The sequence below is a fragment of a genome, unplaced genomic scaffold, assembly GCF_019419815.1.
Source record: "Pyrus x bretschneideri cultivar Hongxiangsu unplaced genomic scaffold, Pyrus_bretschneideri_v1 Contig49, whole genome shotgun sequence".
NCBI lineage: Eukaryota > Viridiplantae > Streptophyta > Magnoliopsida > Rosales > Rosaceae > Pyrus > Pyrus x bretschneideri.
Window position 1 is genome coordinate 364,642 of NW_025999786.1, and position 23,671 is coordinate 388,312.

General features: G+C 34.6%; 1 protein-coding gene across 1 annotated transcript; it reads right to left on the minus strand.

Annotated features, from left to right (window-relative positions):
* Positions 1 to 2,781: 2,781 nt before the first annotated feature.
* On the minus strand, positions 2,782 to 12,041 carry LOC103967367 (MADS-box transcription factor 23-like). The gene is made up of 8 exons (XM_018652398.2): positions 11,737 to 12,041; positions 11,277 to 11,468; positions 9,134 to 9,212; positions 4,197 to 4,258; positions 3,627 to 3,726; positions 3,472 to 3,513; positions 3,292 to 3,375; positions 2,782 to 3,092 (listed from the first exon to the last, which is right to left on the minus strand). Exons 2-8 carry the CDS (start codon positions 11,456 to 11,458, stop codon positions 2,949 to 2,951), a joined length of 693 nt encoding a protein of 230 aa, XP_018507914.2. The 5' UTR covers positions 11,459 to 11,468; positions 11,737 to 12,041; the 3' UTR covers positions 2,782 to 2,948.
* Positions 12,042 to 23,671: the final 11,630 nt, after the last annotated feature.

Genomic DNA, 23,671 nt, shown 5'->3' on the forward strand with positions numbered 1-23,671 from the left:
AATTTGTGGCACCGTAGTAGAATCATTACCAATAAATAGAGGAAAGAGGATATCTCCCGTAAACCCAATAAATAATAGCTGGGATTGCCCGGTTTCTCTTCTAGTAAATAACCTTCGGAAAGAAAGCATTCCTCCCTCTCGCCTGCATCTGAGGGACTGGGCTCTAACCCAATAACTGAGCCTGCGTCAAGCTAGTTAAATCTTTAGAGGGGCCCTTTTGCCTAATACTAGGCCTACATTCTAGAAAGCAGGCACCGCTGCAACAGAAGAAAAGAAGGATCAACCAAATCCCCACCGACCGGTGAATGGAAGCGAGGGGCGAAGCAACTACTCAATAAGCAACAAAATTGATCTGCAAGCCATCATATATACATCATAAAGTTCCTAAGGCTACGCCCGGAGAAGACATGTACGGGAAAGCTGCCTCCCTTTGGTCAGCAGATGAAGGAGCCGGCCCCACAAGGTATGCATTTTCGGATTTTGCTGCAAGAGATGCTTCAGACTTGCTAATGTAATGGATTTGAATTCCTCTAATTGAGCCACAAAAAAGTCATTATACGTTCTTATTGTATAAAATACATAAAAAAAAAAAAGAAGCAATTTCTAACATATATGAATATGTAATTTCTTAAACTAGCACTTGTATTTATATGTTGTTTGTCTCACGCTCTTTTGATGAGTGCAAGTAAAATCGGAGGCATCCACTAAGGTAAATATGTCATACACATGGATTCATATAGTTTAAGTTTGTGTTTAGAATTATTTGTTTTTAATGATCTGCTTTCGTTTTGGGTTTACAAATTATTATTTTTAATAGGTTGTTTTGGTTATTTGAGTTTGACTTAACAGTCCATTTTTACTTAATTGGCGTGGTTGCTTGGTAAATATAGTTACTTAATTAGGCTTTATTTAGTTAAAGCTTGGAGGAATGGACAAAATACTCGTGATTATTCGCTTATTTAAATTTAACGATTATGGTTATGTATATAACCATTTGTTTGTAAAATATAAATAGGCGAACATGGGTATGCTCACAAATACAAGCGGATGCCCATTTAACCATTTATATTATTTATAAATTTAAAAAAAAAATTGAAAATTTAAGGAGCGACTCGTTGTCGGATGAGAGAATGCTAAAAATTCAAATTCATAATCTTACCAGATGCACGCGGAAGAGGAAGAATTGAGAAAAAAAAATTGCTTTTGTCATCACGAATTTCTAATTGTTTGGACCTGGAAATTTTGAAAGTGGGTGGAGTTAGTTCTTCGTAAACTAATAGTCTTTTTGTTGTTACTCAGTACAACGATCTGGTGATATTCATCTTCACTTGAAAGTGAGAGGTCTTAGGTTCAAATCTCATTAATGGTGAATTCAATACCAAATTAAGCTGTCCATTGTTTGGTTTAGCCGAACTCCCTCTTCTCTTAGAATAAAAGTATTGATGTACTCAAAAAAAAAAAAAAAAAAAAAATTAGACTATGGTTTCTTTCTTGCATATATTTTTTCTGCAGCCACCAAAGTTGGGATTAGGATTTGCAATGTTAAACTTAAAAGTGAAGCCAGAATGATCTGCCTTGCCATTGGTTTATATCCAAAAAGGATTGGTCTTTCTTGTTGATCAGCAGCTACTAGTAAATAAGTTGTGCGGGTTGAGTTTCACAACGAGTTTAGCTAATTTCGTGATACTTAAAAAATATATTATGTTACCTTCATTGTTAATAGCTAAAAATATCGTTCGTTTACTATTATATAAATTTCTCGGATGATGTGAGGACTTAAAGGATTAGAATAGAGAAATGCATGTTAAATGTACTTTATAACATTAACAGCCTTCAATTATCAGAAAGAAAATGGTGACAATTCATTTTTTAACTTTCAACTTGTTCAAAAAAAAGAAAATGGGCAAAAAAAGGGTAAACGATTATGTGGGTAAGAACTCAAATAGTTATGAATAAATAACTGCGGTTACTCGCCCACCATAATCGTTGCCCATCCCTACTTCGAGTTCAAATGGTAACAAAACCTAGCAGATATGTCATCCAATATTATCTGAATCTTTTGAAGATTAGTTGTAGATATATGCATAGTTGGATTTTGAAGCTGTATGCTGCACAATGCGCATGAGTATGTGTTTGTACCTGATTTTGCATCATTGGCCTGAGCGATCGAGACCATAGAATAAGCGGAATTCTAAACCGTTGGATTGAGAGTTTTTAAGATAACTTTGTTATTATGAAAGGATAAGATTATGGTTTTTAATCATAACAATTATTTTTGGTAATGAATATCTTTGACATTTTCTTGTACAAGATAAATGGAATACAAACGATATCTCCAACTCGGAAGCAAACTGGTTTGGGATGGATTTGATCAGTTCAGTTTGGTTGACAGATTCACATGGCATGTTATAATCATTATCATTTTGGTGAATGTTGTTTGTTTGGTCAAATTCACTTGGAAGCTGTTGATAGGATTGGATTTATGAACGGCGATGTGATCGTGGAATTGCAATTAAGTCGCAATTGGTTTGCATGGGTATATCTGGACAAAAGGGGGCCTTTTATTTGGAATATAAGGCATTACTTATGGCCACGTGGAGGATTATTGTACTTACAGTGGAAGATTTTCTCAAAGAAATAATTTCGAGTGCATGAAGATAGCAAGTTTCTGCATTATGACATTTCACTCTTAGAAGATTGGCTTTCACTGTGGTGCACGTTTCTGCATTATGACATAGCCATCCACAACTGTGAAACAACTTTGCTAATGCAGTTGTAATCTGTTGCAGAATTTGAAGAGATGTTCATAGCATAATCAAAATAGTGAGTTTTTCTTACTATTTATTTTTGGGGTTTTGTCCTTTGGAAGGAATATGGTATGCAAATAATATGTTAACAGTCTTTAGGAGATACCCTAATTTGATTGCTTTTGCTGGTACTTCATTGTTCTAAGGCGGAGGCCCAGGCTGAGTTTGAATATGTGGGTGGCTTAGCTGCAGATGGATGGGTGCATGCAAATCATATGCATTACTGATGCCATATGGAGGCTGGGTAGTTTTGTTTCCTCCAATCATATCCCTTGCTTCATAAACCTGAGATTAAAATATTCTGTGTTAGTGTTTGCTAGAGAAGACATCTTCACAGTCGCTGATGCGTATAATTAACAGAATGGCTTTATGTTTTAAGCTCACTTGGTTCCCCTCACTGTCCCTTTACCATTGCATTTCTCCACCCTTTTGATGAATTATAATGTGTTAAATAGAAAAGCAGAGCTTAATGTATAAACAATACCTTCTTTTGCAGTTCCTCATTCTCCTTACCTATGAGGTCTAGCTTCTTATGCAGTTCTATATTCTCTTGATGTATGAAATTTGCCTAAAAATAAAGTAAAAAACAACATTAATAAGTATCAATTAACCCCAATAAAATGAATTAACATTAATCAACTGGGGAAAATCTCAGCCAGTTTACCTTCTGGTTCAATTCTTTTATTTCATCATCAAATATCTGGATCTGCAGAATATAAAAAAAAAAAAAACCAAGATGAGTGCCATGCATGTGCTATATAAAGAAGGGAGCATGAAATTATTAACTAAGACTATAATCAGGGCTAAGGCTTTTGATACCTTTTTTGTCCGGACACCTTTCAAACTCATCTCCAGCTGGCATTCTAAATTCTGTAGATCTTTGGCACTCAAACCAGAAAGCTCTTCCCCCATTAACTGCCTGCATAATTTATAGAAGGTGTGGGGGTATACTCTAATTGTTCTCACAAACTAATTCATATTTACTAAATGTTACTTTGTGGTGTATGAGATACTATGTTTTTCCCAATAAATCACTATCTCACATTTCATGGGAAAACCTCAAGTGTTTTAGCAATATTTAAGTAACAGTATCAGGATATTGTGAAGAGATTTTGCATTTTAGTTGGTTTAAAAGCTTGGTCTTTGGCAAAATCGCTTAAGGAGGAAGCATAGGGAACACCCAAATCATTTAGGAGTAGGACAATGTGTTGTTAGGCTTCACTGGGGACCTCAGTTATTGAAAAGGTTTTCTGGGTTGGTATTTGGATGAACCGTGATTAGTTTGATAGCCTTTTGAATAAGCAACATGAAATATGCATTGTTATGTTTTGGTACTTGAATCAAATTGTTAGGCTATGTTGAAGATTCAATATAAAGCAATTATTCTACCTGTGGCATTCTTCCAAGTACTGCAATTGTTGCCTCAAGCTTGCTACCTCCCTTTGCCAAAACTATTAAGTACAAATACAATAAATGTTGTCATGCATGAAATATGAACTCACTAAATGAGCAATTATAGGAGCACTAGAAAATGTTAGCCATTGTACAATCACACATCAAGAATCTGAAGCGTGCATATTTTATTTTATCCGTAATATTTTTAGGAATAAGAAATTAGGTTCTCATCTCTTTTTTTGCTACTCCATTGATTAAAACCTTATTCTTTTTCAATTTTTGATCAAGGTCCTTAGGTTTTAATAAACGTCATTAATTATTTCAATAATAAAATATTTTTTTTATTTCTAAATATATTCATTTAGTGTTAGAAATGTTACATTTGATATATTTATATTTATGGCTAAATTTTTTTATTATATATTTTTATTTTTAGTTTGTACCCTTTTTTAATTTGTACCAATTTTCTTTTTAATTTTAATTTGTACCCATATATTAATTTCTTTTTGTGCCCAAATTTTTTAAAGTTTTATTGTGTTTGTACCCATATTTTTAAATTTATTTGTACCCATTTTTAATTTTGCTAAATGTACCCATGTTAATTATATGTATTTATTTTATGTCTTAAAATATATCAATAGTTATTTTTTAAATATGTTAATAATTATGTGGGTACAATATTTTCTTGCTATAATTTTGCGATATTACTGTAATATTTATTTTTAAGTATTTATTATATTTAAAAAATATTATTTGACTTTGTTGAAATTTCATAATTTGTGGGACATTAAATGCATAGATACATGAGTTAAATTTCTTAAACAATGTTAAGGACCTCAATCATAATATTTAAACAAACAAGGTTTCAGTCTAACAATTAGATTGATTAGGAACTAGAACTAAAATGATCCTTTTAGGAAACATATCTCCTTGCATGTTTACACAGACATGCGCTTGATGGAATGCTTTCAAACACACAGACACAAACAAAAACATGCATATAGACAGATTCGATTAATTCTCAAAGTTCTCTAGCTTATGGCCATGCAAGTGTATCCCATATAGGCAGATATGAATTGTTTTTGGGGCCATGCAGGTATATCTCAATTTTTTCATTATGCGCTCTTACTTTTATCATTCGTGAGTATTATTATCCCTTGTTTGATACCAAATGTGCATCTTATGTCTGCTCTGAAGGTTGCCTTTTCACTTATTTAAGCTACTCGGTGACTAGTATTGGTACAAAGTTGTCGAGAGCAGGTATCTACGTAATTCTATTGTGAAACAGCAAGAACATTAGCGATAACTTACCCCTTATTGAAATTGAAGGGTGTGTTAATTGCCATGCATATTATCTTCCACACTAAAGAAAAAATGACGACAATATTTACCCTATATTGAGCTGTTCAGAAGTACGACAAAGTTGTTTGGTAAACTCTAGTAGCTCCCACATTTTACTGAAACCCTAGGATACAACTATGCCACCTTTTTCTCTTCATTGTTATTCATGGATTTCACAAACGAAAATTGCTTGCCCACGCCATCTGGGTTCAGCTCAAAGATTTTCATTTTGCACTTGTTTCTTCAATTTTTCTTCCCATCACTCGAGGAATTCTCGTGGGAGGTCTTGATTTACATTTCCCAAAACCATATGTTACCAATAACTATGAAAATTGAAATATTCCCTTCCCTCGTACTGCAATCCTACGCTAAAGTTTTTTCATTACATGGGGCATGTCCGTCGTCCATAATGCTATTTCAAACTATCTAGACTAATCCTATCATGTACTTTTCCATACAGTTAAATTTGTGACTAAGGAAGACTACTTTCTCTCTATTACTAAGGAAGACTGCTTTCTCTCTATTTCTATGTTTGCTTTTCTATAATCTCTCCGTAAGGATGTAATCCAACATTGCTCGGGACGGATTATGGTTGCTAATTAATGTTTGTTACTATACATAGGTAAAACCATAGAGCTACGTAATTAAACAAGTGGTATGCTTGCGTATAAACATATATGAAAGTATCATTGTCCAAGAGGCTTATTGCTTAGTGTTTTGATGAGTAGATTTTATACTATATATTTTCTTCTATTCTTGGTATGTTTTAGTGAGATTTTGATGTTTTGTTATATATTTCAATTATATTACATGCGAATCAACTTTGAGCAAAAAGTAGCCAAACGAAGGAAGTTTGGAGTAATTCCAATTCGAGTAGATTTGTGAGTCTTTCGTGACCGTGGCGAAGAAAAGAAGGCCTAGCTCGTATATTATCTAGATTGACCTTTTTTTTGACATTTTAGGTATTTTGAAGGTCAAAATGACATATTTTGAGGAATGTTTCTTCTGAGGATTTGGTGGGGACATTTTCATCTTTGAAAAGAGACCTTCTGGGTCCAAATTAGAGTTGATATGGTCGGTCAAAAGTCAGATGTTCTCTACAATCCGAATTTGACTTTAAATAGGAAACCTTTTTATTTGCTAGTTTATTATTTTATTATATTTCCTAGTTTTATTCTAAAACCTTTTCTAGGTAGGATTTTATCTTGTAATAGTATAAATAATGCTATTTAGCCATTAGTGTTCTCTACACATTATTTTGGAGAACTCGGTTTGGAGGGCTTTTGACAATTCAAATTTATTTACAAGGTGTTTTCTATCCTTTTTCTATTTCAATAAAATTCCTTTTTTATATGATTATTTGTAACTAATTTCTTTTTCTAGGGTTAGGCCACGAGCCTAGCATGACTATGTAGTCTTTATTTAATTGCTTATGATAATATTCATGCATACTTTGAATTATTAATCACCGTGTTTAAACTGTCTCTATCTTAATGCTTAGCTGCTATTAGGATGTTTAGATAAGTAGATGGATGCAATTCGGTTGGAATATCATTGAGGATTGAGTATTGCTTCTTGTGGTTAATAATTGTAATTTCACTTAGGATGAATATCATGTCTTAGGGGTTGCATGGTTTTTCAAAGGGTTTTCGCAAAACTTAATGAGTTTTGTATGTTCATATTTGATTTGAGTATCACCAACGGATTGCATGTTAGATATACGTTCTTGCTTGAATATCAATAGGAGAATATGCATTAGGAAAACCTAACCTTCAAAGTTGTGTGTGTAATTCATAAGTAATTAACAAAACTATGTAGGACTGTTGAGGTGATGGCAGAACCCTAGTGTTTTCTCAATTTGATTTTCAAAAACTATTGGGATTAGTTGGAACTTTTGAAAATACGTTCTGATTTTTAAGATTTTCTATGGCTGGCAACTTGAAGGAGAAAGTTTTTGTTTCTTAGTTATTTTTTGTTTAAGTTACTAGTTTGTTTTTTGAGTCTTGATTTGCTTGAGGACAAGTTAAAGGCTAAGTTTGGGGGTACTTGATAAGTCAATTTTATACTATATATTTTCCCCTATTCTTGTTTAGTTTTGGTGAGATTTTGATGCTTCGTTATACATTTCAATTGTAGTACATGCAAATGTACTTTGATAAAAAAATTTGTCAAACGAAGGAATTATGGAGTAGATATGTGAGTCTTTCATGATGATTGTGCCATAATTCCAGAATTTAAATCTAAGCCGTTTGACCGTGGCGAAGAAAAGAAGGCCTAGGGTGCATCTTTTCTGGATTGACGTTTTTTGATATTTTGGATATTTTGAAGGTCAAGATGGCATATTTTGAGGAAGGTTTCCTCTAAGAATTTGTCGGGGACGTCTTCAACTTTCAAAAGAGACTTTTTGGGACCAAATTAGAGTTGATGTGGTAGGTCAAAAGTCTGATTTTCTCTGCATTCCGAAATTGACTTAAATAGGAAACCTTTTATTTGCTAGTTTATTATTTTAGTATGTTTTCTAGTTTCATTCTAAGACCTTTTCTAGGTAGGATTTTATCTTGTAATAGTATAACTAAGGATATTTAGCCATTAGGGTTCTCTACACACTATTTTGGAGAACTTGATTTAGAGGGCTTTTGACAATTCAAGTTTATTTACAAAGTGTTTTCTATCCTCTTTCTATTTCAATAAAATTCCTTTTGTTTTCTGATTATTTGTAACTAATTTATTTTTCTAGGGTTAGGCCACGAGCCATAGCATGACTATGTAGTCTTTATTTAATTGCTTATGACAATATTTATGTATACTTTGAATTATTAATCACCGTTTTTAAATTGTCTCTATATCTTAATGCTTACTTATTATTAGGATGTTTAAATAATTAATTGGATGCAATTCGGTTAGAATATCACCGGAGGATTGAGTATTGCTTCTTGTGGTTAATAATAGTAATTTCACTTAGGATGACTATCACGTCTTAGGAGTTGCATGGTTTTTCAAAGGATTTTTACAAAACTTAATAAGTCTTGCATGTTCATATTTGATCTGAATATCACAGACGAATTGCATGTTAGATATACGTTCTTGCTTGAATATCATGACAAGAATATGCATTAGGAAAACCTAACCTTCAAAGTTGCATGTGTAATTCATAAGTAATTGATAAAACTATGTAGGACTATTAAGGTGATGGCGGAACCCTAGTGTTTTCTCAATTTGATTTTCAAAAACTATTTTCTTTTATGTTTTTTTGCTCTTGCCGGTTTCTTTAATATTTTTAATTAAATTCATTTTTAATATTTTAGGTCATAAAATCAACCTTTTCCAAACTTTATTTTCAAATAATTAATTAAGACTTGATTTTTACATAAATTATTTATTCACTTCCTGTAGAGAACAACCTTGCTAGAGTCGACTATACTACGATTACCTTGTACTCTTGCAAGTATTTTTAAGTGTTTTTATCCCACTTTTACAAGTGGTAAAAATCCTATCATATTTGACAGAATCATATATATAATGTCTGCATACAGTATAATTGCAGGTATTCAGCATAAAGAAGACTGGAGTTGTTTTTGTTGAGTGGTTACCTTGAGTTCTGAAGCAGGATTCAACAGTTGATGGTGCTCCTCTCTCTGTTTGTTGAAACGATCGATAACTGATTTCATGCTGATAAGAAATTCATAGTGTATGGTAATTAGATGCAACAATCAAGTATCTTGTGAATATTTTTTAGTAAATTCATAGCGTTATGGTCGTTAGTTTATCAAGCATATAGGGGTTATACTTGCAATCCTTGTTAACATTTGTTTTAAACGGGCTTGTGGAAATTTGTAAACCCGCTTTTCTACAAGGATAATACTGTGGGAGGGGCAAATACTACAAGTCCCTTTTGATTATTAAACAATCTGGCAATGTTTTTCATGTTGTTACATATTTTGGTCATTCGGTCATTTTAGTTGCTTGAATGATGATCTCTGTTGGCCTTGATTTGCATTCACCTTCATAACTAATTAGTAGCTTCTGGTTTAGAGATATTTTTCTCCCCAACAATAGAAGAGGCCTCATGTTAGAATCTCCCTCGCACTTGGTTAAAAAGAAAACAAAAGAAAAGGAAGTCTTCCTATATCCTGGGTGAGGAGGGGGAGTCAACTAACCCTGCCCAAAGTCAACCAATTTTCAAATCCCAATCCCACCAAACTCAATCCATAATGCCCAAACTCCTACCACCCCACATTGACTTTCATTCTATGATGTTGCCACTGGTTCAGTGGAGAGAGCCTATTTCGCTATAAATATTGTGAAAAGTCTATTGCTTAAGAGATCAATGGTTGAGTGATATCATAGTGGTTTGTATTGAGAGCAATATTTTCTCTTCCACTGATAATGAAGCTATAATGCAGCATTTTCAAAATATGAAAACATGTCCTGGAAAATTGTAAAAAACCCAATCCATAATTATTTGAATAAAAGAAATTTATTGGACTAATAAGATTACAATTCAACCATTAAAAGTGTACAAAACTAACGGTCTCAAAATTTATGTCTTTTTTATGTCGCCACTGAACTGCTCCCTATATATATATACTTATGCAACTGAGTGAGAACTTGTAGGTAGAGAATTCTAACATCTAAAAACTTCACCTTCCCCATCAAGCATCCTCCTTCGTATGTACCAAGAAAAGGGCATTTCCTAAAGCTCGAGTCTGCACATTGTTCCTCAGTTTAGGCCCTAAAGAAATGTGATATTCATAGATAACTTGTTTTTAACGAGAATTGTCAAACTAACTGCAAACTTCTCATTCAAACTTTGATGACGTGCAACATGGAGGTGACGCCAGTTGAAGGAGTTATGATCAAGTAAACTTTGTCTAAGAACTTTGTCTTTTTAAGAGCTGTGTCCTCATGTGGACAAACAAAGCAATTGAGGAGACAACATATACACACACACACACACACATATATCTTAATTAAGATGTCTAAGTAATTAAGGAGAAGCATGTATCTACCTATTTACAAATTCTCATCATTCATGCCTCAAAAACCCATCTTCGTAACTAAATTCAATGTACTTTTGGATCATGCATTAGCTCCATTCTGTCTCTATTTATCATTATATGTAAATAATCAGCTCTTACCAATATATATCATAGTTGTATCCTATATATATATATATATATATAGAGCACAATGTGAGAAGCATTCATATATGTCTATTTGTAACTTTTTTTTTCGTTAGGAGGTTTTTTAAAAGCAATTTCTTATCAGGTATAATGTCTTTCTGTGCATATAGACAAGGAAAGTTTCTACACAATCCATGACCACAAGACAGGAGGCAACCAAATACCCCAATAACATCTTCGGTTAATTCCACATGCTATATATAGATTCATAAAAAAGTTAAGTATTTTATGCAATAATAACATCTTCGGGCAAGCAAAAATCTTCACATGAGAACAATGTTTCGCTCCAAAGAAGATTGAAGGGACGCAATAGCTGATATGTGTTTTCTGAATTAATACAATGTAACAAGTCTACCTCAAATCTTTTGCTAGAACATGCAGCATATATATTGTGTGTCTATATATATATATATATATATATATATATCGAACAAGTAGCTCTTGTTCCACTGCAAACTCAACCCAACAAAAAGTTCACAGGCAATACACACACACATATATAGATAGATTGAGAGAGAGAGAGAGAGAGAGAGAGAGAGAGAGATCTAACCTAGTGCTAGCATAATCGTAAAGCCTGCCGGTGCTAGAGAAGACAATCAATCCAACCTCAGCATCACAAAGGATTGATAGCTCCTTAGCCTTCTTAAGCAACCCATTTCTTCTCTTCGAGAAGGTCACTTGCCTGCTCGTCGAATTGTCAATCCTTCTAATCACAATCTTTCCTCTCCCCATACCTTCTTCTCTATTAGATCGGTAGATACATAGAGAAATTAGTTACTCATGTTCAAGAAAATTGTCCAATTTGCCTAAATTGGTAATCAAAACCTAAAGCAAACAAGACCAAAAGCATGCCTGAAATAACAGTAATATGAAGCAAAAGGAGATCATCAACTAGAACCGAAAAAATCCAAAAGAACAGAGATCATATTTATCCCGAAAGAGAAGTCTTTTTTCCCTTTCGATTTTTCCCTCAAAAGAGCAAGGTTTATAATAAACTGTAGAGAGCTTACATGGAAGAAACAAGCTATAGAGAAAACAGTAGCAGCTCCCCTATTTCCTTAATTTCCTCAGATGTATGTACCTATATTTATAACTTATAAATGCTTTATGGAAAGCCACAGAGTCATTTTCTGTACAAGTAGAAACCCAGTTTATATGACAAAACGTGGTACTGTGGAGGGAAACCGCCTAGTGGTTTAATGGCTTAACCGCGCCACCCACTCGCTAGAGTAGAGACCACTCTACTCGCTTTGTGAGGCCAACATTTCGTCTGTTGAACTTGAATCGAACAAAGGTCTGTTGACCAGCGTGCGAGAATCGGAGGAGATGCTCACGTTACAAAAAGGAGATCAGAATGGAGAAGGAGTATAGATGATTGACACGTTTTGTTTGGGAAACCAAGGGCGCTTTCTTCCATTTTGGGAAGTGAGGTTTGGCCTTCTCAATCCTCATTGGTCTGCTTTCCGGCAAAAAAAAATCCGTACAAATAAATATTTTGTGTGAAAATTATTTTGCTAAAATTAATATTAATTCTACTGTTGCGATTGGATTTCTTATCTTTTTATTGGTAATGACTTGTTCATTTAGATTTTGTGTGTGGTTGTTGGTCAGTTGTTGATTTATATGAATTCTATGTAGACGAACGATTGATAACTGACAATCATATAATGAAAGACGATTTGAATAGAGATGCAAAGGAAAAGTTTATTTTGATCTCTATGTTTACTATGTATGTACCAACTTAAAGAAAGTTTGCACGCTTAATTAGGTTATATGTACATATGGGTTTCTTATGTTTAACTTTTTTTTTTCTTCTTTTGAATGATAGTTCAAGCGAAGACTAGCGTTGGTATCAACTTATTTTAAGCATGAAATCATTTTTAGCTATTCTTAAGTGATGATGCATGTATATAATTAATTTTGTTTATCTGACATTATAACTGGATGATTATTGTTCCCGATGTTGATGTGTTTGATTATATATAGAATCTCGCAAATTTGAAGATACATGCTGTCTCTATATTATTCTAGTTATTATTAAAGAAAAAGAATAATGTTGGAATTTGAAGAGATTAGTTTAAATTATAACAACACTATATGTATACGCCCATGTGTGAGTTTAGATGTTGTCACTTTTGATTATTTCATTTTTCGTTAATTAATTTCACATATACTAGTGGTTGACAGGTACCATGGACTAATAAGGCGTGAAAACTACCAACTTATGCAAGATTCAAGCTTGAATACGCTTCTAATTGAATTATTTAATGCCATACTCACCAACACATTTGAACATATAAAGGTTGAATCGCACATGAGTTAAGTTATAATACAAGAATAATAGGAGGGGGAAGATAGAACCTAATTAAGAATCGTGTCGTCAGTGTTCACACTTTGTCTCTGTACTATTCAAATACTCTCGTGTACTATTTGTTCCATGTGAAATTGATATATGTGCGGTGGTGAAGCCTTTTTGTAATATATAATTTCTCGTTCACACTACCTTTTGTTTTAAGTATGCTTAAAAATGATTTGTTTTACAAACCTAGGATTTGACTTCTACAAATCACGTAGAAGATACAAAGGGATCGAGGTCACTGGCCAAATGCCAGAACCCCTAAAGCAAGACCAAACGATAGGCACAAAGGATAGACTCGGTACTTAAGAACAGGTAAGAAGGACAAGCAGCGGAGCTGAAGTCGCCACCCTTAAGAACCAAATATCCGTACAAATCATCGGTGAGGACATGAGAGGCCATCAATGAAGAGGATATGAACTAGAGCGGACCATATTCTAATGTATTGTTACAATCTTAGGATTTGATTTATTATTTCTTCTGGCTTCTATGAACACTTTCGTCAAACTTACCTTCAAAAGTGGAATAAGTATTTATCTATACATCTATCTATATAATAAACAAAAGAAAAGAAAAAAAAATAACAGAAGGGTAAAACATGGTCAAATTTGAGAAATACTTCATATTTTTGTTTTAACTTGAGAGTATGAAACGCACATCGATGAACGAGGGATTGCTTATTTACCATTTCAGGTACAATATATTGAATTAAAAAAAAAGGTATAATATATTAATCAAATCACTTATTACTATTATATTTATGTTGTTGAAGTGTTATTTGATTATTCAGATAATTGATTCCAATTGTATTTGTTTGATCGTGGAGATAAACAAGGAAAGATGGATTAGTTTAGATTTTGTGAGGTGAAAGAGTGAAAAAAGGGATTCACCAAATTACCAACGTTTTATTTCTTGTTAATTTTTTCCCTCTTTATTTGGCTGCTTTTTATCCCTTTAAGTCATATCCCATATATAGTGGCGAAGCCAAAATTTTCAAATCATGTGTTAGGATTCTGACCAAAAAAGAACTTCATTGGACCATTTCGTCAAGCACCCAGTGGGCACCTGTCAATTACTATCGACATTTGCTGAAAGTTTAGGTCAATGTACGGCAACTACTACTATGATCTATACAGGTTTGTTGACGACAACCGTAGAAATTGTCGAGTAATGGTTAAGACTGTCAAGACTTGTAAACTGAGGCATTTTATCGAGCACTTGGTGCACACAATAGAGTTGCACACAAAAATAAGAGAAAAGAAAGATAAAGATGATAGAAGAAAATAGAATTAGAAGAATGAGAAAGTTGTAATTTAGTTTTCCATAACTGTTTATAGAGGTCAAATACAAATACACAAATAAATAAACATAGGAACTAAAAAGTTGAGGTCATGGGCAACCAATGACCCCATGCTAGTTCAATTACTGCCCATACCTTTACGAATTGTTATTATCATTCTAAAAAAAGTTATTATACGTTCTTATTGTATAAAATACATATAAAAAAAAGAAAGCAATTTCTAACATATATGAATATGTATTTTCTTAAACTAGCACATGTATTTATATGTAAAAATTGTTTGTCTCACGCTCTTTTGATTGAGTGCGAGTAAAATCGGAGGCATCCACTAAGGTGAATATGTAATACACATGGATTCATATAGTTTAAGTTGTGTTTAGAATTATTTGTTTTTAATGAACTGCTTTCGTTTTGGGTTTACAAATTATTATTTTTAATAGGTTGTTTTGGTTATTTGAGTTTGACTTAACAGTCCATTTTTACTTAATTGGCGTGTTTGCTTGGTAAATATAGTTACTTAATTAGGCTTTATTTATTTAAAACTTGGAGCTAGGGATGGACAAAATATCCGCAGATATAGGTAACCGCGGTTATTCGCACATTTAAACTTAATGGTTACGATTATAGGTATAACCGTTTATTCGTAAAATATAAATGGGTGAACATGGGTATACTCATGAATACAAACGGGTGCCAATTTAACCATTTATATTATTTCTAAATTTTAAAAACGAAAATTGAAAACTTGAGGAGCGACTCGTTGTCGGATGAGAGAATGCTAAAAATTCAAATTCATAAAAAGTTTAATTGAAAAATTGAAAACTTTCAACTTGTTTAAGAAAAAGAACGGGCAAAAAAGGGTAAAAGATTATGCAGGTAAGAACTCAAACAATTATGAATAAATAATCACGGTTACTCGCTTACCATAATCATTGCCCATCCCTACTTCAAGCTCAAATGGTAACAAAACCTAGCAGATATATCATCCAATATTATCTGAATCTTTTGAAGTCTGAAGTCAATTTGAAGATTAGTTGTGTGTGTGTGTGTGTATGTGTGTGTGTGCGCGCGCGCGCGCCGGCGCGCACATAGTTGGATTTTGAAGATGCATGCTGCACAATGCGCATGAGTATGTGTTTGTACCTAATTTTGTGTCATCAGTCCGAGCGATCGAGATCGTGAAGTGAGTGGAATTCTAAACCGTTGGATAGAGAATTTTTAAGATAACTTTATTATTATGAAAGGATAATATTTTGATTTTTAATCATAATAATTATTTTTGGTAATGAATATTTTTGGCATTTTCTTGTACAAGATAAATGGAATACAAACTATATCTCCAACTTGGAAGCAAGCAGCACAGTTAAAACTGATTTGGAATGTTTGACGTGTGGACGTGTGGATTTGATCAGTTCAGTTTGGTTGACAGATTCACGTGGCATGTTATAATCATTGTCATTTTGGTAAATGTTGTTTGTTTGCTCAAAGTCACTTGGAAGCTGTTGATAGGATTGGATTTATGAATGGCGATGTGATCGTGGAATTGCATTTAAGTCGCAATTGGTTTGCATGGGGTATATCTGGACAAAAGGGGAACTTTTATTTGGAATATAAGGTTACTTATGGCCGCGTGGAGGATTATTGTACTTACAGTGGAAGATTATCTCAAAGAAATAATTTCAAGTGCATGAAGATAGTGTAAGACGGTTAACTAAAGGCATGGTTTTAGTGATGCCGATTGGGCTGGGGACTCTAATGATCGACGGTCAATTACAGGCATGGTTTTCTTTTTAGGCAATAATCCTATTTCATGGTCCTTCAAGAAGCAAAACATGATTTTCAGGTCATCTACAGAGGTTAGAGCTATGTAAACCACAGCAGCTGAGCTTGACTAGATTCAGCAATTGTTACAATTCATGCATGTTAAACCTCGTGATGCTCCTATGCTTTTCTGTGATAATCTTTCTGCATTGCATTGTTGTTTAACCCTGTCCTGCATCAACGTACAAAGCATATTGAGATTGATGTGCACTTTGTCCGTGAACAAGTTGCTAAGAAGACATTACTGGTTCAGTTTGCTTCTTCTCGGGAACAATTTGCAGATATACTAACTAAAGGTCTTAATGCTCCTTTATTTCACTCTCATTGCTTCAACCTCATGCTTGGTTCCTTCAAGACATGAGTTTGTGGGAGGATGTAAGAGTATAAAGAATGGTTAGGATCATGCCACTTGTCATAAGATGGTAGACCTAAGTTAGTTAGTTAGCTAGAGACTTGGTTCTCTATATATACATCAATGTCATAGCTTCTACATTAAGAAATGAAATCATAACAGATTAATGCAATACTTCTCTCTCACTCTTCTTCTTTGATCTCTCTTTTTTTCTAGTTCTTGAAACCCTAGCTATCTTTCTCAATCTTCCTACATTAACATGGTATCACTCGCCATTGATGCTCAGGCTGCAATCTCCGATCCTCTGGCTGCTTTTACTTATCTTCTCTGCTAGTGATTCTGGCTAATTCTCTAAGAATTTTGGTACTCTTCTTCATCTGCAACTTCTCGGGTTTCTGCCATTCTTGATCTTCTTGTGCACACCAGGTGTTTGTAATTTTTCTTCTATTACAAATCTTCTCATTTTGCTACTGCAACTATGGTGACTGCATCGCAATTACAAATTTTCGAATCGCTGATCACTAGTCTTATTTCTACAATCTCTACATCTATAAATGTGAAGCTTGATGATTCTAATTATTTGAATTGGCAATTTCAAATGCAATTGTTACTTGAGGCCACGAAATTTTGGGTTTTGTTGATGGATCGCATGTTTGTCCTCCTCAATATGTTACTGGTTCTGCTAATTCTGATAGTTCTGGTCTTGCCGCTGCAAATTGTTCTTCTCCATCTGAGAATGAAGATTATATTGTTTGGAAGATGCACGATCGTGCTTTCATGCAGTTGATCACTGTTACTTTGTCTCCAATGACGATTTCATATGCCATTGGTAGCACTAGTGCTTGTGATATGTGGACTCGATTAAAGGAACAATTTTTGGTTGTCTCTCGGACTAGTATATTTCAACTTAAGTCGAATCTTTAGACTAGCCAAAAGGGTTCGGATTCGATGTCTCAATATCTGCAACGTATTAAGGAAGCTAAGGATTATTTGTCTGCTGCTGGGGTCGCTTTTGTAGATGAGGATATTGTTATACTTGCCCTCAATGGCTTACCTCCTGAATATAATACCTTTCACAGTGTTATAAGAGGTCGTGAAAATGTTATTTCCTTCAAGGAGTTTAAGGTGCAACTGCTTACTGAGGAGCTGATTGTTGATAGCAATGTGAACTCACAGATTCTCACTGCCATGATTGCTAACAATTATGGTCCTAAATCTCCCCCAGCTCAACCTCGATCTGGAGGTTCAGGTCTTGGTTTCTCAGGTCTCAATAATGGTTTCAATAGTGGTTATTCTGGTTATTCAAGAGGGTATTGATCTTTTACCAACAAGAAAGGCAAAGGCAAATTTAATCAAGGGTATAGGTATCCTAATCCTAATCCTCGACAACAGTTTCACACTACTTTTCCTAATTCAAACCCTTGTGTTCTTGGTCACTTTCCACCACAGTACTTTGGTCCTCATACCACACCACATGTTCCTTGTCAATTGTGTAATACATTTGGTCACACAGCTCCATTTTGTAACTCAACACCAAAGGATAGGCAAGGTTGTAACATATGTGGTAAAACAAATCACACTACCTGGTATTGCTTCTTCAATGACCAAGGGCCTAATTTTGGTGGTCCACATCATTCTACATCAACTACGCCTGCATATGCTTTTTCTACACTAACATTTTCACCTCAGTCTCATATGTAAGCTATGCACACAGTCATTTCTCAATCATCCTCAGCTTCCACATCTCATCATCAACCACATATTTGGATCACTGACTTGGGTGCTACAAATCATATGACAGCAGATCTCAGTAACTTGTCACTGGCTTCTCCTTATCCCACAAATGAGATTGTACAAACTGCAAATGGTGAAGGTTTGCAAATATCTCACATTGGTAGCTCCATCATTCAAACACCTTTGCATCCAATAAAACTCAATTCTGTTCTCTATGTGCCTAGACTTTCAAGCAACTTGTTATCCGTTCCCAAAATCTGTCTTGATAACAGCTGTTGGTTAATATTTGATGCGTATTGTTTCTGGATTCAGGACAAGGCCACAGGGAGGATATTATACAAAGGCCTATGCAGTAATGGACTCTATCCCATCTCTTCACCCGTCTGTCATCACTTATTACCCAATCCAGGCATTTCCAAAGCTTCTGCATTTCTTGATCAGATTGTTAGTTCTAATCTCTGGCATAGTAGGTTTGGCCATCCTACTAATAATATAGCCAAAATAATGTTGCATAAGTCTTCCATATCTTGTACAAAGGATAATGTTCCATTGATATGTCATGGTTGCTTAGAGGGCAAGTTTACTAAACTGCCTTTTCAACCTAGTGATCATAAATCTGTAATTCCTTTTGCAACTGTACACAATGACCTTTGGGGTCCTTCTCCATGTAATTCCATTGATGGCTATAAATACTATGTGACTCTTATTGATAAGTGCAGTCGATATTGTTGGTTGTTTCCCCTTGTCAACAAGTTAGACTTTTTTGAAACCTTTGTTGGTTTTTATTCTTTTGTCCAAACTCAATTCTCGCTGTCTATCAAAACATTACAAACTGATGGTGGTGGAGAGTATAGCAATTCTAAACTTCAATATTTCCTTCATAGTAAAGACATTACACATCAGAAGTTTTGCCCACATACCCAGAACAAAACGGCTTGGCTGAGAGGAAACACAGACACATTATTGAAACCATTGTCACTCTCTTACAATCTGCCAAATTACCCTCTCATTTCTGGTCTTTTGCTTGTCAAGTAGTTGTGTATCTTATAAATCGTATGCCAAACCCTATCTTGAAGAATTGTTCACCTTTTGAGGCTCTATTTGGAGCCCCCTACCTTAACTCATCTTCGAGTTTTTGGTTGTTCTTGCTTTCCATTATTGAGACCTTACATCAAAACAAAGCTACAACCTAAAACCACAGAATGTGTTTTCCTTGGGTATGCCTCAAAGTATAAGGGTTTTATATGTTTTGATGTCTTAATAGGTAGAACTTATATATCTCGACATGTTGTCTTTAATGAGTCTAGATTCCTATATCCTCATTTGACTGTGAAACCTACATCCACACATGTTCAGGTATTTTCCCCTTAGTCTTTACCTTCATATCCTGTACCTGATATGAATAACACATTAGTTCAGCTCTAATTACACTCTCACCATCACCATCTATGTCAGTAAATGGTGTCATCTCTTCATCATCAGTTCCACTGTCTCCTTCATCCATTCCTTCTCATTCTGTATTAGAACCATTCCCTAACACATTGTCATCACCAGAGAATGTTGCATCTTCGTCCATTACTGCACTTGCAAGTTCTTCACCATTACTCCCTGTAGATCCTGAGTTTAGTCTGGATCTCCTTCAAGTGGTCTTGCCTATAACACCACTTAATCTACATCCTATGCAAACCAGAAGTAAGGATGAGATCATAAAAAAGAAAGTACTGCTCAGTAAGCTTCATGATTCTAGTGGTGTTGATTTAGCTTAAGTGGAGCATGCTACCTATAAGTCTGCTTTGAAAACCCCAGTTTGGTTAAATGTTATGAAAGAAGAGCTGAATGCACTTCACCATCAACACACATGGAGTCTAGTTCACTTGCCACCTAACAAGAATCTGGTGGGTTACAAATGGGTGTTTAAACTCAAAACGAACTCCGATGGTTTTATTACTCGACATAAGGCTCACTTAGTTGCTAAGGGGTTTAATCAAGAACCTAGTTTGGATTATGGGGAGACTTTTAGTCCCGTGGTTAAGCCAACCACTGTGAGATTAGTTCTAGCTTTAGCAGCACACTTTAATTGGCCTTTGCGGCAGTTGGATGTAAATAATGCATTCTTGCATGGAGTGTTAAATGAAGAGGTATACATGGCTCAACCTCAAGGTTTTGAAGACCATTCTCATCCTGAGCTAGTTTGTAGACTTCACAAGTCCTTTTATGGATTAAAACAGGCTCCCCGAGCCTGGAATGAGAGGTTCACAGGTTTTCTTCCATCTCTGGGATTTCAGTCTACATATTCTGATTCTTCCTTGTTTGTTAAAATTGTTGGAAGTGATATTATCATCCTATTACTATATGTGGATGATATTATTATCTCTGGGAGTTCTACTTTAACTATTCAGCAGGTCATTCAATCTTTGACAACTGAATTTGATATCAAGGACTTGGGTGAGCTGCATTACTTTATGGGGATCCAGATTACCAAAACTGATCAAGGCTTATTCTTGTCACAGTCAAAGTATATCCAAGATTTATTGGAAAAGGTTGAAATGATGGATTGCATGGCCTGTGACACTCCTTGTCTTCCTTACAGTAGACTATTAAAGGATGATGGTATTCCATACAACAATCCAACAGTGTACAGAAGCATCATTGGCGTTTTACAGTATCTCACTTTCACTCGGCCTGATATTGCTTTCTCAGTTCATCAAGTCTACCAATTTCTGCAGTCTCTAATGGTGTCTCATTTCACAACAGTGAAACGTATTCTACAATATTTCAAGGGTACCTTATCAGTTAGTCTTTTTATACTCGGGGTGAATTGTCATTAAAGGCTTTTAGTGATGCCAACTGGGCTGGGGACCCTAATGATCGACGGTCAACTACTGGCATGGTTTTCTTTTTAGGCAATAATCCTATTTCATGGTCCTTCAAGAAGCAAAACATGATTTCCAGGTCATCTACAGAGGCTGTGTATAGAGCTCTGTAAACCACAGCTTGAGCTTGACTAGATTTAGCAATTGTTACAGTTCATGCATGTTAAAACCTCGTGATGCTCCTGTGCTTTTCTGTGATAATCTTTTTGCCATTGCATTGTCGTTTAAGCTTGTCCAGCATCAACGTACAAAGCATATTGAGATCGATGTGCACTTTGTTCGTGAACGAGTTGCTAAGAAGACACTACTGGTTCAATTTGTTTCTTCTTGGGAACAATTTGCAGATATACTAACTAAAGGTCTCAGTGCTCCTTTATTTCACTCTCATTGCTTCAACCTCATGCTTGGTTCCTCCAAGACATGAGTTTGCGGGGGGATGTAAGAGTATAAAGAATGGTTAGGATCATGCCACTTGTCATAAGATGGTATACCTAAGTTAGTTAGTTAGCTAGAGACTTGGTTCTCTATATATACATCAATGTAATAGCTTCTACAGTAAGAAATGAAATCATAACAGATTAATGCAAAACTTCTCTCTCTAAGATTCTCTCTCACTCTTCTTCTTCGATCTCTCTTTCTCTCTAATTCTTGAAACCCTAACTATCTTTCTCAATCTTCCTACATTAACAGATAGCAACATGTGGGAAAAGGTCAGTACATGACACGGCTAGCATCAGAATATTTATCCACGAGTCAGATTCTATGGCAGTACGACGTGAGGTCCTGCAACAACATGAACTTCAATTGAACAGACAAATATATTCTGCGTAATTTTTTGCTCTACGCAAAACTTTCTCACTTTTGAGAATACAACTGACCACCCTAATTTTATTACAACTGATCATCATAACTTCTTCAAGTATATCTCTCAGTTTGTGTTAAATAGCTCTGTGATTAACAATCGGTGACATCTCTCAGTTTGTGTTAAACAACTTTGAATTCGTAAAGTCAGGCGATCGAGGAGCATCTCTTAGTTTCTATAAACAGCTCTACTCCAAGTTCGGTTGACTACCTATCTAAGTCTCTATCAATAAGAAATCTCTGAATTCTTGTAAGAAGATGTCACCTTATTAGCTTTCTCAACGAGTGAGGTGTTACCAAGTTATGTTGTTCAACATGTTAAAAGCCCAACACATTTTATGAATTTTTCATTGGGTAATATATGCATATTAAGCCGCGAACCTGAACTAAACAAACCGCAACATTTGTGACCTGGTTTGTGGTGAAATATAGGCAAACTGAAGTATACAGATCTAAGCTTTGCATCTGTATATAAATAACGAAAGCACAGTATGATACAATATTATTTTATCCATTATATATGTGCGCGCGTGCGTGTGCATACATATAGGTATATATACGGATCTGTATACCTGATTAGCATATTAGCTATAGGATCTCACGTTTTTAAGTACAGACTAGAGTTTGGAAGAAGAGGTGTCTAGAAATAGGATCTAAATATTTATTATTTTAATATTTGGCATATTTTCCCGTCGAAAAGCTACATCTAGTACCTCAACCTAATAAGGAAAATGGGCTGGAACTTCCCGTCGAAGTACTTCACACACAAAGTAAGGAAACTGTGCTAGAACTTCCCAACCAGACCTACCCCTCAACCTTATAAACTCTGCAATCAATTGTTAGAATCAATATGCCTTCAAATTGTTCATTTGTATGCTGCCCAATATCCCTTCATTTTCCAACCATCGAATAATTTAAATTGAAGCAACTGAATTTATAAAAGAACAAAGAATATGTAATGAATAAAATATCTCTCAGATGACTTAATTTCTCCCATGAACTATTTAAGTCACCTTTCTATATTGGTATTCAAAATTATTGAAAACTGATCATTAATCCAAGAACATAGTATTTGGAGGGCTCAACGTAGTATCTTGAGGACTCATAGCTCTAGGGTCTAAGTTTTCTATTGTTTACCTTGTTCTTAGGCAGTGCCCAGTTTATCAACCAAAAAAAAAAAAGAAAAAAAATATATAAAAGACTCTTCAGACCAAGCAAGATAGCATATGTGCATTACATTTCAAGAGAAATGGAGGTAAAGAAAATTGGATTGCATATCTAGAAACAAAAATCCTGGGCCACCTTTTAGAAGATTAAGCACAAAGCTTTTCTTATGCTTGCCGCTGTCTTGTTCATTTTATCTTTTAGGTATACCATATATAGACTGGCAGGAGTGAGTGTCATTCCTTCATGAAATTCTGGACCTCAAAAAAGTGTCTTGGAAGTAGGCGTAAATTTTGAGAAGAGTGTTATACTTTTGAAGTATTAGCATGATCACCTTCTAGTTTATTAAATATCTACTGATTGCCTTCGGAGTTATTAAATATGTACTGGTTGTGTTTTTTTATCATGATACAAGTAAACCAGAAAGTTAATACATATCAACCACAAATTGGTTTTATAAACAGAGGATATAGTTGAAGATTTT